Source organism: Nerophis lumbriciformis, linkage group LG26 (genome assembly GCF_033978685.3).
Source record: "Nerophis lumbriciformis linkage group LG26, RoL_Nlum_v2.1, whole genome shotgun sequence".
Lineage (NCBI taxonomy): Eukaryota > Metazoa > Chordata > Actinopteri > Syngnathiformes > Syngnathidae > Nerophis > Nerophis lumbriciformis.
In genome coordinates, this window is record NC_084573.2 from 29,131,187 (window position 1) to 29,148,207 (window position 17,021).

Consider the following 17,021-nt stretch of genomic DNA (forward strand, 5'->3'; position numbering starts at 1 on the left):
ATGACATGGCACCCCAAACCATCACTGATGGTGGAAACTTTACACTAGACTTCAGGCAACGTGGATCCTGTGCCTCTCCTGTCTTCCTCCAGACTCTGGGACCTCGATTTCCAAAGGAAATGCAAAATTTGCATGGTTGGGTGATGGTTTGGGGTGCCATGTCATCTGCTGGTGTCGGTCCACTCTGTTTCCTGAGAGCCAGGGTCAACGCAGCCGTCTACCAGCAAGTTTTAGAGCACTTCATGCTTCCTGCTGCTGACCTGCTCTATGGAGATGGAGATTTCAAGTTCCAACAGGACTTGGCGCCTGCACACAGCGCAAAATCTACCCGTGCCTGGTTTACGGACCATGGTATTTCTGTTCTAAATTGGCCCGCCAACTCCCCTGACCTTAGCCCCATAGAAAATCTGTGGGGTATTGTGAAAAGGAAGATGCAGAATGCCAGACCCAAAAACGCAGAAGAGTTGAAGGCCACTATCAGAGCAACCTGGGCTCTCATAACACCTGAGCAGTGCCAGAAACTCATCGACTCCATGCCACGCCGCATTAACGCAGTAATTGAGGCAAAAGGAGCTTCAACCAAGTATTGAGTATTGTACATGCTCATATTTTTCATTTTCATACTTTTCAGTTGGCCAACATTTCTAAAAATCCCTTTTTTGTATTAGCCTTAAGTAATATTCTAATTTTGTGACACACGGAATTTTGGATTTTCATTTGTTGCCACTTCAAATCATCAAAATTAAATGAAATAAACATTTGAATGCATCAGTCTGTGTGCAATGAATAAATATAATGTACAAGTTACACCTTTTGAATGCAATTACTGAAATAAATCAAGTTTTTCAAAATATTCTAATTTACTGGCTTTTACCTGTGTATATATATATATATACATACATACATACACATATACATATATATATATATATATACATATATATAAATATATATATATATACACCGTAACACAACCCCCAACCCCGCCCACCTCAACCGACACACAAGTTGTTTATATGGCCACCCTCAGTGTGACCTGTATGACTGTTGATCAAGTATGTCTTGCAGTCACTTACGTGTTTTCAGAAGCCAAATACAATATGTGACTGGGCCGGCACGCTGTTTCTACAGGTTGTAGAGGGCGCTAAAGGCAGTGCCGTCACGGCACGCCCTTATTATTGTTGTTTGGGTGAAGATCGGCAGACATTGAGAGAATGGATGACCTGAAATTCGGGAATCTCCCGGAATAATCGGGAGGGTTGGCAAGTGTGATGCTGTCAAGCGCCATTCATATAAAACTCACGGGCCGCACTAACATTACATTTTCATATTAAGGTGCGGGCCGCAAAATAATGTCTCGCAGGCCGCAATTGGCCCGCATGTCTGAGACCCCTGCTCTAGATCAACTTCAGGTCTTTTGATAGGAAGTTGAAAAAATGTTTTTATGTCATTTTTGGCAAAGTAAACCGTTTTTTTTTTATGACAAAAACACTAAATAGGTAAAATTTTCTTTCCGAAAAATGTTCAAAAGTGGAACATTTGATGTGAAGTAATTGGAGCCTTAAATATTAATAATTCATAACATTATTATTGTTTGAGCATTGACAGTTTAAAAAAAATCCCACTAAACTTGGGGATCTCCACTCAAAAATGTGTTCAAATTAGTAATTTCTTTGACAGTCAACACTTAAATCTCTAGATCAACTTCAGATTCAACCGTCAGTTTTATTATTGTTTTTTTTGTGTTTAATGCCATTTTTTATGTGGCAAACACACACTTTTTTTTTTATATCTTTTGCCTAAAATTATTTTGAATTGGTATATTTGATGTGAAGTAATTGGAGCCTTAAATATGTCAATAAATCTTTACAAAATTGATTTTAATTCATTCATTTAATTCATTGACCTACTCAGTGGCCTAGTGGTTAGAGTGTCCGCCCTGAGATCGGTAGGTTGTGAGTTCAAACCCCGGCCGAGTCATACCAAAGACTATAAAAATGGGACCCATTACCTCCCTGCTTGACACTCAGCATCAAGGGTTGGGATTGGGGGTTAAATCACCAAAAATGATTTCCGGGCGCGGCCACCGCTGCTGCTCACTGCTCCCCTCACCTCCCAGGGGGTGATCAAGGGTGATGGGTCAAATGCAGAGAATAATTGCGCCACACATAATGTGTGTGTGACAATCATTGGTACTTTAACTTAAACTTTTTAACTTTATTATTTTTTGAACGACAGTTAAAAAAAAAAATCCCACAAACATTGTTGGGATCCAAACGAGTACCACTCAGAAAAACGTTCAAAATATGTCATACATTTTTTTTTTTTAAACTTTCAACACTTAAATCTTTAAATCACCTTCAGAATCATCCATCAATTATACATTTTGTTATTGTTTATTTATTTATTTTATGCTCTTTTTGTCAACGAAAACCTTGTTTTGATATGGCAAACACACAAAATATGTAATATTTCCACCCCCAAAATATTCTAAGTGGATATTCAATGTGAACTAATTGGAGCCTTAAATATGTTAATAATTCATAACAACATTGATTATCATTAGCAGCCCCTAACTCTTCCAGGATCATTATTATTTTTTGAGTAACGACAGTTAAAAAAAAAAATCCCACTAACATTTTTTGGGGATTCAAACGGGTCTCACTCAGAAAAACCTTTTTTATTACTATCAACACTTAAGTATACTCCACATCTGTCTATTATATATTTTTTTAATGTTTGTTGTATACCTTTTATGTAAAAAAAAAAAAAAAGACGTTTTTTTAAATATCAAACTAATTATATGAAATATTTTCCCCCAAAAAAATTCCAAGTGGAATATCTGATGTGAAGTAATTGGAGCCTTGAATAGGTCAATAATTCATAACATCAATTTTGATTCATTATTATTTTTGAAGCAATGACAATGGTAAAAAAAAATCCCACTAAAATTATTGGGGATCCAAAACACCCCCACTCATAAAAGTGTTAAAAATAAGTCATAAATTTTTTTTTTTAACTCTTAAGTGTTCAGATAAACTTCAGAACTAACCGTTAATTTTTTATTTATATTTATTTTGTATGCCCTTTTTTTAATCAAAGAAAACCCTGTTTTTTTAATGCCCCCCTCCAAAAAAATTATATGTGGAACATTTGATGGAATGTAATAAGAACCTTAATTAGGTCAATAATTCATAACATCATTGATTATTATTTTTTGAGCAATGACAATTTAAAAAAATCCCACAAAAATTCTAGGGGATCCAAATGGGTCCCACTCATGAAAGTGTTAAAAATAAGTAAAACATTTTTAACACTTTCAACATCAATATCTCTAGATCAACTTCGGATCCATCTGTCGATTATACATTTTTATAATTTGTTAAATTTTTTTGGCCTTTTTGTCAATGAAAACTGTTTTTTATGTGGCAAAATATTTTAAAGTGGAATATTTGACGTGAAGCAATTGGAGCTTTGAATAGGTCAATAACAAATTATTTTTTTCCATTATTATTTTTTGAGTAAGGAGTTAAAAAAAAAAAAAAAACACTAAAATTAATGGGGATCCAAAAGGGCCCCACTCATAAAAATGTTAAAAATTAGTCATACATTTATTTATTTTTATTTCAACACCTAAATATTTACCGTAGATGAACTTCAGAACTAAGCGTGTATTTTTTTATTTTTAACATTTGTTTGTCTTATGCCCTTTTTGTCAAAGAAAACTGTTTTATGTGGCAAACACAAAACATGAAATATTTCCCCCCAAAATATTTTAAAGTGGAATATTTAATGTGAAGTAATTGGAGTTTTGAATAGGTCAATAATTTATAACGTTGATTTTGATTTATTATTTTTTGAGCAATGACAGTTTTAAAGAAAAAAACAGTCTGCTTGGCAGCTGTGAGTCAACATTGCAACTTTTTTTGTTACATTTCACCAGTTTGCATTTGTATATATGTATGTATATTTTGTTAAAATAGTATTTTTTAGAATGTGCCGTAGGCTGTTAAAAAATTAGCCGCGTTTCGCAAATGTCTCCTGAGCCGCACTTTGAACACACCTGAAATACAGCTCAGGGACTCCACGCATCAGCGAGCCTCAGACGCTCTAAGTTTAGGAAGGAGCAAAAAGAAGAATAAGACAAAAAGGTCATGAATGCATTTTTATATATATTTCTTCAGCACAACAAAATAACGCACGTAATGAAGCCATGTCAGCCAAGTGATTTCCCTTTTTTCCCCTGCACCTCTCAGTCCGTTTCAAAGCTAAAAAAAACCAAACAAATAAATACTGTACAAGCGTAAATCTAGCTTCAAACCCCCCCCATCATGCTTTTGTCAACGTTAACTTTAAAGGTCCGTCTTCATTGTTTCCCTTCATGAAGTCATCAGTCAACACATCTTATATCGATATAGATCTAGATCTAGAGGACTTCTATAAAGTGCCTTCCATTCACATCACTTCTGAAGAAAAGATGATTTGGAGCCGACATTAGGAGAAGTAGATTAGACAATTTTTTTTCCAAAGGTGGTCCCCCGTGTTTTGTGGACATTTTTGTAGACACAAGACGTGTTTGAGAAGTCGTGAAGAATGCTTATCCCATCAAAAAATCAAATCTCGATCTTTTTTTGGTCCACATTACAGTAGGGGTGAACAAAAAAATCAATTCACATCTGAGTCCTGATTCTTAGTCGTTCTGATTTTAAAATCGATTTGTAATCTTCAAAAATTTGTTAAAGAAGAAAACAAAAGAAATCAATAATTGGAGAAAAGAAATAAAAAATAAAATAAACATTTCCAACAGAAATCTATTTTTAAAAATACGTTTTTTTGCCATCTCGATGAAACCAAAAGGAGCTTTTCTAACCAGTTTGGAAAAAGTTTTGTTATGATTATTATACGAAATAACACATTGCGAGAATCGATTCTGAATCGAATAATCACCCCAGGAATCGGATCGTTGGTGTCCAAAGATTTACACCCTTGTTAGGGGTGCTCTACAAAATCATCCGAATCGCAATTATTATTCAGCTAAATCAATTAATAATTTTCAAAAATAGATGAAAAAAATAAAACACACATATATATATATATATATATATATATATATATATATATATAAATATATATATATATATATATATAAAATTATATATGTATATATACATGTATATATATATAATTATACACACACACACACATATATGTATATATATACACATACACACATATATATACATACACACACATATATATACAAATATATATATATGTGTATACATAATATATATATACATTTAGGGTGGCAACATTTTGAATTGATTGCGATTTTTTTAAGCCACTTTAGTAAATGTTGGGTTGAATTGTATCAAACAAAACACGTTTTCTTTTAAGTAATATTGACATTTATCAGAGCTGTTGATCTATTTTATCGAGAAATGTGGTTAATCATAAAACTAAACGGAGTGAACCCCCATTTTTATTCAGTTTAAATGCAATTTCGATTCACGCTTCAAATTCTTTTACTGACATATAATTTGATATTTGAGTTTGTGTTTTTTTCAGATTCTAATTTTCAGCAATTTTCAAATGGAGGTTTTCATAAGATGTGAGCCTTAATCATCAACATGATATCAGAAGAAGGCTTGAAATACGTTGCGTTGTATGTTATGAGCATTTATCATAAATTAATTTCACTTTGTCAATCTAATTGCTGGCATAAAGCAACCTTTGCACGATTTACATTTTTGGAGTTTTAGCTGCGGGGAATTTACCCGCGAGATCACTGCCGCCTTTCATGTAACTGATGTTTGGTGATTAATCGCATGAGTTAAAGTTTTATTAGGTATTGTCTCCCAACTGTGAGGCAGGGTCTTCCGGTAGCAGTGTGCCAAAAGAAAGGAAAGCCATTGGCATTGAAGTGATTATGTCATAAAGAGCTCTTTGATATCAACTGTCGAGACTATCATCAAGGATAAGGACAGTAGCCTTTTGGGCTGTGAATCTTTCGGCACCACACGATTAGATTCTTGGGGTAACAATTCACTTCAGAATCGATTCCCCATTCAAAATTAATACTTTTTTAGTAATGTTCCTTCATAAAATAAATAGCTCTGATATATTTTTCTGAATAAATTAAATCATTACAAATAAGAATCGCGATTAATCTGAAAATCGATTGTTTTTGACACCCATAGTAGCCTTTACTTTTTCAAGGATCTGTTCCTCAAAAATGTGACAATATAAGGTTGCTAGTGCAGAGTCAAGGCTGTATCCCAGTGAGCCTTTTATTCATCCTTAAAGCTAAAAATGTATTTGAAATGTTAAAATGTAAAACGAGAGAAGGGTTTATGTCCGATAAGACTTGAAACGTAACCCATTCGTACAACCCGAGGACCACCTCTGTTAAGACCATAGAACCTTGTTGTACTACGTTTGCACCCTGAGGACTTTAAGGAAAAATGCACTTTTTAAATTTTTTTTATAATTTTTGCCATCATCCAAAATCCTTACGTAGGACAAGAACACGTCTTTCTCTTTCCTGTGTTCTAAATAGTGAAAAACTGCTAGCAAGAGAGGGCTAACAACAAAACCAGGGTTTATGAAGGTATCAGCAAATCTAATTTAATGTTGTTGTTTTTTAAACTTAGAACAATTTAAATGCCTATGTCCTATTACAGATTGCAAATATTTATAGTCAAAAACATACAGTTGTCTGTGTCGATAACATTGTGAGCAGTTAAAAAGTTTACACGAACTTAAGCAATATTGTAATCATAATATACAATAATAATAAAGCAAGTAACCCTTTCAAACGCAATAAACATATTTTTCATTACTGTAGTATTTTGTACAATTGTAATTGGAATGTGTATAACCTAATTGTCTTAAAAAATTAAACATACACCAAACTAAAATGGACTCAATATTTGTCAGCAAAAATCGCACTTAAATAAATATTGAACATCATAAAGTGCAGTTTTTTCCCCGAATTGAAAAAACTGGGTCAGGTGGTTTGTTTTGTTGTCTTTCTTGCCAATTGTAATTGTATGAACTTATTTTAATGCCTCAGGACATAGCATTTAATGTTTTTTAATGCCATTTGAGGCCGTAATTTTTGCAATATTCATTTAATAACTTTTAATGTTTTTTAATGACCCGCAGAAACCCAAAAAACCTCCAACAAGTTTTTATAAACATGCTGAAAGTTTGAATGTACAGTAGGGATAGGGACCGCTTTGAACCGATAAGGTACCAACATTAATACCGGTAATCAACTGTAGTCATTTTCTGTACTTTTGTGTGTGTTAGTAAATATTGTTTTTAATAATAAAATATATTTTTTTATTGTAACTTTTAAAAATGAGCTGATTATGACAAGCAGTTGTTATATCCTGTTTTATTATCACATTTAAAGTTGCAGGTCCAAGACATTAGATGGCAGTAGTGTACAGTTTATGCGTTGGTCATTTCAATCTTTGCTGTCTGTTGCTGCGCCCTACAAAGTGTTAACACTGTAAGTATTGTACTTATTACGCTCCAGCTGTTTGATTGTAACATGCATCTTAGTTGTAGTTTTTATTAACCAATTTGGAGGTTAGGAAATTAAAAAGTTAAAATCGCTAATGCTAATTAGTAGCATGTCAATAGCAAAGCCAATTTACACTAGCATCAAACTTGCGCATTTTTGGTAAAATGGAGCCTTACTTAACGTACGTTGGAGCGTTTTTTGAGTAGGTTCCTTTGTTGGCATCGAACATTGCAACATTATCTAGAGATAGCTTGGCTGAGTCCACTCTCGGTGCTGCGCCTAGCAACTAACACTACTTCCGTCAACAACAACATAGAGAGCACTTCCTGTGTTTGACTAATTTTGGAACAAATGATGATCAGAACTTTGTCTTTTTGAGCCTGAATATACAAAGGATGAGCTACAAGTTTTAGAAGCTAGGTGCTTAGCACATTCAGCGTTAGACAAACACTAAACCATTGTCCTCGCGTTAGCAGTTAGCACTACTGCTATAGATTTAATCGACAATAGAATACAACACTTGCAATGGCTGCTCTCACCGGGATGGCTGTATCTTTCAGCACAGGACTTGAGAAATGCTGAGAACAAATTAGCATCTTGCCTAGTCGTTGAGAGCCAATATCCACCGATTTAGTAAGGGTGCACAAAAAAATGGATTACATCCGAATCACAATTCTTATTCATCCGATTATAAATCGATTCATAATTTTTAAAACTCTATATAAAAATAATACATATATATGATAAAACATTTTTTAAATAAGAATACATTTTTAAAAATACGTTTTTAGGCCAATCTTTTTAAACCAGAAGGAGCTTTTCTAACCTGCAGCCTGTTTTGAAAAAGTCTCATCATTTTTTTATACCAAATAGCACATTGCATAAAACAATTTGAATCGAGACTCGATTGTAAATCGAATGGTCACCTCAGGAATCAGAATCGGATCGAACTGTTGGTTGCCCAAACATTCACACCACTATGGTTTTAGTCAGCATTTTAGTTGGCAATGTGAGGAACTTCAAAGTTCTTTTTGGGTTTATGGCTACAATCTTCTACTATAGAGGTGCGTTATCTAGCTAACAGCAGCAGTTCGTCGGCGAGCTTACCCTCTGAGCAAGGTGCTGTGTTACAAAACACCAAACAAGTAGTTCCTCTGCGTTAGCTCCTTCGATAACAATGTCACTTGGTTAATTTGCAGGTAACAAAAGGTAAATGGAGTGCTGTTTAAGTTTTTTTTTACTTTCTTTTTAGATGACTCCCCAGTGCCTGCATAGTTAGCTGCCTCTTGCTAGCAGATGTTAACTATTTAGAAGGCCGAGATAAAAGAAAGTGTTCTTAACTCACCGAAGGATTGTGAATGAGAGGCAACATTCCCCTTCAAAGAGGCAGAATGTACACAGGCACCAACACTGATTCTCGACTCTTTGGCACCCACGTCATGTTTTCTCCGAATGCGGAAACGGATCTGGAATCAAACACCGTCACTGCCTGGAAGCTGTTCCAGCACAGCCTTTAGCTTATCGTTCTGGACCTGACGTCGTTCGAAACCGAGCACGTTATTGTGAGTTAGGTCAAATGTGGAGGGGTGTTTTTCACCTGAACGATGTTTCGGTGTAGCAGCGTTGTCGTCGTCGTGACCAGCTGGGATCTCCGCATCCTCTCGTGTCAAGTCCGTGGTACAGAATTGAAGCTGGTTGCCAAGCGATGGACCAACCCGGATGTTTTTTTCGTGCCGTTCAGTTCCTTCAGTTGAGGCTGCTACGAGGACGTTGGGAAGGTTTTCTCTTGGTAACGCGTGATAAATGGCTGCCGCATGCTTTAGACAAACAGTACATGGTTCCTACAGAGGGCCTGGTCAGTACTCCCGGGCCTCCTCCAGTTCGTTCATGAACACGTCTTCATGGGGGTTCTGGGGACAGCTCAGGCCGTTATTGGGCGGCCTCACGGCGTGGAAGCGGCTCCAGTCCCCCTTGCACAGGATCCAGGGGAGCACGTCCACCTTGAAGTGCAGCTCGGGCGAGAACTCGGTGCTGATGAGGTCGGGCATGCCGGCGCCTTTCCCCCGCGTGATGAGTCGGCCGCGGTCGTCGTAGCAACAGTGCTGCGCGGCGAGCGTCGACGAGTCGCCGGAGAGCGCCGAGCGGACGCAGCCGCGGGCCGACGGCTTGTAGATGTCCAGGCGCTCCTTGGGGCCGCTGGCGTCCCGCCATCGGAAGGCGCGGTGGTGGGTGTCATCGTAGAGGCTCACCACGGTGTACGCCACCTCGGAGGGGAAGGAGCAAGGGCAGTTGGGCAGCTCCAGGAACGCCAGGTGGAGGTATCGCTGCAGGAAGTCGCTCTTACAGTTGAGCCACTTTTCGCAGCTGTCCACATCTGGAGGAAAGATGACATCATCAGCGTCACACCTGAATGCTGAACACGTGCACCTGAGCATATCAATGGCGTCATAATTATTTGTGTCCAATCGAGTATCAGATGTACAGTAGGTAAGGTTGTATTTTGGCCTCATTCCTGTGAGAATCCTGCGTGGGACTATCCAGGACTAGCTGCAATGTACTCAAGAAACCACCAGGTAGCATCTGTGAGCAGATAATACTGTATCATCTCTTTTTCTTTCGGACTTATCAGGTGGGTAGTGCATTCTTCACTCATGCTTAAAGTGATGAGGAAAAAAGTAAGTGTTGTGTTGTGGCTACTGGCTCGCAAGGGCCACAGACCGACAAATCAGAGGGTGCGGGGGCCATTTTGGTAGTTTTCACCTTCAAAACCAGTACAACTTGTAGATTTGTTTTCAAAGAACTGAAAAATGCAATTTCCGTATAAATTTTGTGTGAATGCGGAAGAGCGAAAGCTGAACTGACAGGGTAACAGTTAGCAGGTCAGGTAGCGTCAAGTAACAAAAAAATATGACCTAAAAAAGCTAGCATGCTAACAGTAGTATGTTAACATGCTAATAAGAAAAGCATGATTACAGTTAGCATGAGTAAAATTCAAAAATATATGACACTGCACTGGAAAAACTCAATCTCACCAAGCATATATTTGTAATTTATCGTCAACATGTCTAGACCAGTGGTGTCCAAAGTGTGGCCCGGGGGCCATTTGCGGCCCCCAGCTAATTTTTTAACGGCCCTAAAAAACAAAATAAAAAATAAAATAAAATAAAAAACAAGAAAAAGTTACACAAGTTACCTAATTACACAAAAGATGCCAAGCAGGCAGTTTTTTTTCTTTAGTGAAGTGAAGTGAATTATATTTATACAACACTTTTCTCTAGTGACTCAAAGCGCTTTCACATAGCGAAACCCAATATCTAAGTTACATTTAAACCAGTGTGGGTGGCACTGGGAGCAGGTGGGTAAAGTGTCTTGCCCAAGGACATAACGGCAGTGACTAGGATGGCGGAAGCGAGGATCGAACCTGGAATCCTCAAATCGCTGGCACGGCCACTCTACCAACCAAGCTATACCGCCCCTTTAAAACTGTCATTGCTCAAAAAAATAAAAAAATAAAAATGAATCAAAATCAATGTTTTGAATTATTGACCTATATTCAAAGCTTCAATTGCTTCACATGAAAAAGTTCACACACACACACGCACACACACACACACACCTGGGGAAAACCCTGCTACCGCTTACGTCGGCACCGGCGCTATAATAGAACCGTGTTTCGGAGCCCATCCCTGCCCCTAATAAACGTCTTACCACAAACAGACGCCTGCAACTCACCTGTTCCAAAAGGCTCGGTGCCATTCTCCATGTCAAAAGGCAAAGGCTCGGCCACTGTGTTGACTTCCCCTGTAAAGAGAAAAAGTAGTTGCAGTGTTTGCTGAAACGACATTTAAGTCGTCCGGTGCCGTCACCTCACCAGGACAAGGCTCCAGGTCACACTTTGAGGCCTCGGTCAGCGTGCACGAGTAGCCGCACGACTTAGTCCTCTTCCTCTCGCCGGGTCCGCATGTGACCGAACAGGGCGACCACGGAGTCCACTCGTCGGTGTCCTTCTCTGCGGCGAGAACACACGCTCAGACAAACGCTAGCCGTGCTGTCACGCCAAACTTTGCGCTACATTTGAAGTTTGAGTATGGAAGTAATAGTGAGGCGAAAATTATTGCAAATGCTTTTTTTAGTCTGTGCGTCTGTAATCTGAATCACGTGTCTTTCTACTAATTTGTGCGTCTGTATATCCATCTGTGTGTGTGTAATCAGATCCGTGTGTGCGTTTTTTAACTTCTGTGTCTGTATTTCAATTTGTGTGTGTGTAAATAAAAATCTGTCTGTCCGTGTTTCGATCTGTGTGCGTGTAAAAAAACGTGTGTCTCTGTATTCAGATTTGTGTAAAGCAGGCTGTCTTTTTCAACGTCAATTTTGCAACACATCTGCCGCAAAAGAGTTAAAAGACGTGTAAAAAGACTGCAACTGCCTTGCACCCACTCATGTTATTCTGTGTTGAAGCATTCACCAATGGACTTTCGATCACTTGCTGTAAGTAAAACGTCATTTTTTAGCAGTCACTCAGAAGTATTGTTGTCTTCCTCAAATAAGTCATCAGTAATGTTATCTGTGAACAAGTTCGGTTTTCTCAGACTCGAATGTGTGACTGACTTCAGCACAGAATAACATGAGTAGGTGCAAGGCACCGACCAGTGGCGAGTGCAGGGAAAGGAAAGGTGAAATTGCAGACGGACACGTTTTTTTACACGTTCAGATCGCTGCACGGACACACGAATCTCAAACGGCAGAAGTGTCGCAAAAGTCGCGTGTTAAAAGGCAGCTAATCAGTCACATACATTTGTTTATTTGATTTGATTTGATTTATACACACAAATCGAAAAATTAACACACTGTTATGACCTGTCACACCAGGTCACATCTTGTTTTTTATTTTTTATTAATCTTAGTCTGGTGTTCATCTTCTGTTTCAGCACCTCCTTGGTTGATATGGACGACAATTTCCTGCACCTGTCTCCGATCAGATACGCTCACCTGCTCCTGATCACTAATCAGGGAGCTATTTTTACTTGCCTCGCCCTCCACTTGACCTGGCAGTCTTGTTCGCTATACGCGACTGTTTGTTTTATTTTGTTTCGGAGAATAAATTCTCATCTTACCTGCACGCTGCTTCCTGCCGTTCGAATTACAAAAGTAATTAAATATAGTTATTTGTTACTTTACCAAAAAAGTAATTTAATTACTAACAGAATTACACTTTAAAAAATGTAATTAATTACTAGGGGAAGTATATTATACATTACACCCCCCCCAAAAAACAACTTATAGTAAGTTTATTCTTCGGTCAATGGTCAACAAAATAAACAAACAGTTGTACATTCATAGATTGAAAATGAAAATGTTGCAGACCGAAAGGGTTTAGGCTGAAGTTGAACACTTATAGCGCCTAACCCTATAAACAATGTCAAGTACAAGATGAACTTCCGGAAATTATGAAATGTCTTTTGTACAACATATTATAAATACACATTATACACAATATGAACACTGTTCAATTATATACACAGTAAAGGCATGTGAAATATCCTTATACGTGTGTTAAACTTTTGTACCAATTTATATACTATATACAAACAATTATACTTCCATTATTATTTATATCCCACATTTAGTATTTTAATTAACATTGATCATAGTATTAACTACTGTGCTAATAAGAAACTCCAAAGACATGCACCTGGGGATAGGTTGATTGGCAACACTAAATTGGCCCTAGTGTGTGAATGTGAGTGTGAATGTTGTCTGTCTATCTGTGTTGGCCCTGAGGTAGCGACTTGTCCAGGGTGTACCCCGCCTTCCGCCCGATTGTAGCTGAGATAGGCTCCAGCGCCCCCCGCGACCCCGAAGGGAATAAGCGGTAGAAAATGGATGGATGGATGGATATCTGGCATATGCATTTGAGAGATGTTTAATATAAGGTCACAGTGTGCGGAGTCTGTTCTTTTAAAAGGCGGAGCCTGTTTAGTGACGTGTCACGTCATCAAGGGTTTCAACAGAGCTGTGTTTGTTAGCTTTAGCAGTTAGCAGTTTGTCCGCTCTGAGGCCAGCTCGGTTGAATCTATTCACCAGATTGTGTTACCTCTGGCTAATAAGTAGATTGAATGTGCTTTGACGGCTGTCATATCTTCTTGTCAAGAAACGGGGTATTGTTTGGATGGCAAGTTTGTCACTTCACTCATTGTTTTGTTGCTCATTATTCCCATCGTGTATGTGTGCGTATGTTGTTTGTCTGCTGTGTCACAGTGTGATGGTGCCTCTTCCGATTTGACATGACGTTCATTTTCAGCTTGTTGCTTTCACTAGCTTTAAGATATTTCCTTTTTAACTTGCTGCACTTATGATGCTGTCTTGTTGTTGACATAAAAGCACATCAAAAGTAGCGTGCCACGTTACATCAAGCTATGGCTAACGGCCTTGTAACGGACTTAAAAGTAATTAATTAGATCACTCATTAGTACTAAAAGTAACAGCGTTACTCATGTTGTTATCATTTAACTGCTAAATACACACACACACAAATTGCAATACAGACACACAAATTAGTACACGGACGCATAAATTGGATACAAACGCACAAACCGAGATACGCATTTGTAACTAGTTTTGCTCCACTAATATGTCCTTATTTGAGGTCCGTTACCATTTACATGTTGACAGAGTTGATGAGAGGAGACATCAAGCGTAGATGAGATTTACGCAAACAGCGGCTGGGCAGTTCAAAACAAGCGACTTCAAAGGATTTATGGGGATCGTGAACTCTAACATCTTAGGGTTTTGTGTCGCAGTGAACTCAACATGCACTTCAACGTTCCAACCCAGAATATGCGCTCAGAGTTTCCATACAAGTGACCATTTTCTCTTGATCTAACCTTAGCCAAATTCTTTTCAAGAGGCCTGCAGTAAAATTAGAGAGAGAAGCTTTTGCTGCGGCTGTCCACGTCTGCGCCACGTTTTCTTGTGGTGTTAATAACACTGAAAACAAGCCATTCTTGATTAAAGGCGAAGTAGCGGGTGCAGAAATACCAGCTTGGGTGTAGCACACACCCAATTTGACTCGGTGGGCGTCGCCGGCTCGCCATGCGGCCGTACGGGAATGAGGTCTCAGGAGCGTCTTAATTACAGAAGAAGCCGTGGCAGACGTCCGTGATTTATGTGCACCGTGTCCTAAGAAGTGACCGCTTAATGGGCATTGTTGCGTCTGGCGGGCACGTCTCCACGCACTTGAGCACATCGCCTGTGTGTCGTCACAGCCAGGGAGATGTTTACAGCGAAAACATGTTTTTCAGTACCTGCTCCCGCTTCATGCCAACAACAATTTCAAAACGTTCTATTTGGGAGTTCTGCCGTGCAGACGAAGAAGGCCCACCGCCAAGCCCATCAAATGTGTTCCTTTTTTTTAACTCTATACACCGGGGAGGGGGGGGGGGGGGGGGTTGTAAAGTGTGGCCCTGGGGGGCCATTTGCGGCACGCAGCAAATTTTTTAATGACCCGTGGCACATTTGTAAAATAATATTACCAAAAAAAACATTATAAAGTGGAACAATCACTGGACAATCATGCATGACATACTATACATTACCTTTTGCACGATAATAATTTATACTATTACGTGTTGTCAACTTTGTACTTTTTTATGTCATTGCCTGAAATAAATAAATAATGAAAAAAAACAAAAGAAAAAAAATGAATAAAAGAGAAAACAGGTGTAATGTAAAAACTAATTGTTGCAATATTGATACTAATAAATAAAATAAATAAATACATTACAAAAAAACCCTTAAAAAACAATATTGACACTAATAACACAAAACTTCAATATGTTTTATTAACTTTAAAACTGTCATTGCTCAAAAATGTATAAAAACATAATTGACGGATACATCTGAAGTTGCGCTAGAGATTTAAGCATTGAGTGTAAAAATAATATATATTGATATATGATTTATTTTTAACACTTGTATAAGTGGGGGGCCTTTTTAGATCCCTGAGACATTTACTCAGATTTTTTTTTTAAACTGTCATTGCTTAAAAAGGAATAAAAACACATACCGGTAATTGACAGACGGATATGAAGTTAATATCCGTCTGAAAGTAAATATATATATAGATATAAAACTTATTTAAAACATTTTTATGAGTGGGGGCATTTTTAGATGCCCGAGACATTTAATCTGATTTGTTGTTTTTTTTAAACTGTTATTGATCCAAAAAATAACAAAAACGCATAATTGACAGACAGATATGAAGTTAATATAGAGATTTATGTGTTGAGAGTAAAATATATATATATATATATATATATATATATATATATAATGGGCTTAATGGGCATTGTTGAGTCTGGCTGGCACGTCTCCACGCACTTGAACACATCGCCTGTGTGTCTTTACAGCCAGGAAGATGTTTACAGTGAAAACATGTTTTTCAGTACCTGCTCCCGCTTCATGCCAACAACAATTTCAAAACTTTCTATTTGGGAGTTCTGCCGTGCAGACGAAGAAGGCCCACCGCCAAGCCCATCAAATGTGTTTCTTCTTTATATACATATACACTATATTGCCAAAAGTATTTGGCCACCCATCCAAATGATCAGAATCAGGTGTCCTAATCACTTGGCCCGGCCACAGGTGTATAAAATCAAGCACTTAGGCATGGAGACTGTTTCTACAAACATTTGTGAAAGAATGGGCCGCTCTCAGGAGCTCAGTGATTTCCAGCGTGGAACTGTCATAGGATGCCACCTGTGCAACAAATCCAGTCGTGAAATTTCCTCGCTCCTAAATATTCCAAAGTCAACTGTCTGCTTTTTTATAAGAAAATGGAAGAGTTTGGGAACAACAGCAATTCAGCCACGAAGTGGTAGGCCACGTAAACTGACAGAGAGGGGTCAGCCGATGCTGAAGTGCATAGTGCAATGAGGTCGCCGACTTTCTGCACAGTCAGTTGCTACAGAGCTCCAAACTTCATGTGACCTTCCAATTAGCCCATGTACAGCACGCAGAAGGCTTCATGGAATGGGTTTCCATGGCCGTGCAGCTGCATCTAAGCCATACATCACCAAGTCCAATGCAAAGCGTCGGATGCAGTGGTGTAAAGCACGTCGCCACTGGACTCTAGAGCAGTGGAGACGCGTTCTCTGGAGTGATGAATCACACTTTTCCATCTGGCAATCTGATGGACGAGTCTGGGTTTGGAGGTTGCCAGGAGAACGGTACATTTCGGACCGCATTGTGCCGAGTGTGAAATTTGGTGGAGGAGGAATTATGGTGTGGGGTTGTTTTTCAGGAGTTGGGCTTGGTCCTTAGTTCCAGTGAAAGGAACTTTGAATGCTTCAGGAAACCAAAACATTTTGGACAATTCCATGCTCCCAACCTTGTGGGAACAGTTTGGAGCGGGCCCCTTCCTCTTCCAACATGACGGTGCACCAGTGCACAAAGCAAGGTCCATAAAGATATGGATGACAGAGTCTGG

General features: G+C 38.4%; 1 protein-coding gene across 2 annotated transcripts in view; it reads right to left on the bottom strand.

Annotated features, from left to right (window-relative positions):
• Positions 1 to 5,320: 5,320 nt before the first annotated feature.
• The window catches only part of ism2b (isthmin 2b), a 46,663-nt gene continuing 34,962 nt past the window's right edge, over positions 5,321 to 17,021 (bottom strand). Inside the window, exons 4-7 of one of the 2 annotated variants that reach the window (XR_009817927.2) lie at positions 11,406 to 11,543; positions 11,267 to 11,335; positions 9,132 to 9,908; positions 5,321 to 9,066 (exon numbers count right to left, since the gene is read on the bottom strand). Coding sequence is in view for 1 of the 2 variants with exons in the window: in XM_061987046.2 (XP_061843030.1) it covers positions 9,391 to 9,908; positions 11,267 to 11,335; positions 11,406 to 11,543 (725 nt within the window). In the remaining variant the exon portion in view is untranslated. Of the gene's footprint in view, positions 9,909 to 11,266; positions 11,336 to 11,405; positions 11,544 to 17,021 lie in introns of both variants that reach the window. The other variant, XM_061987046.2, reaches the window with a different exon arrangement.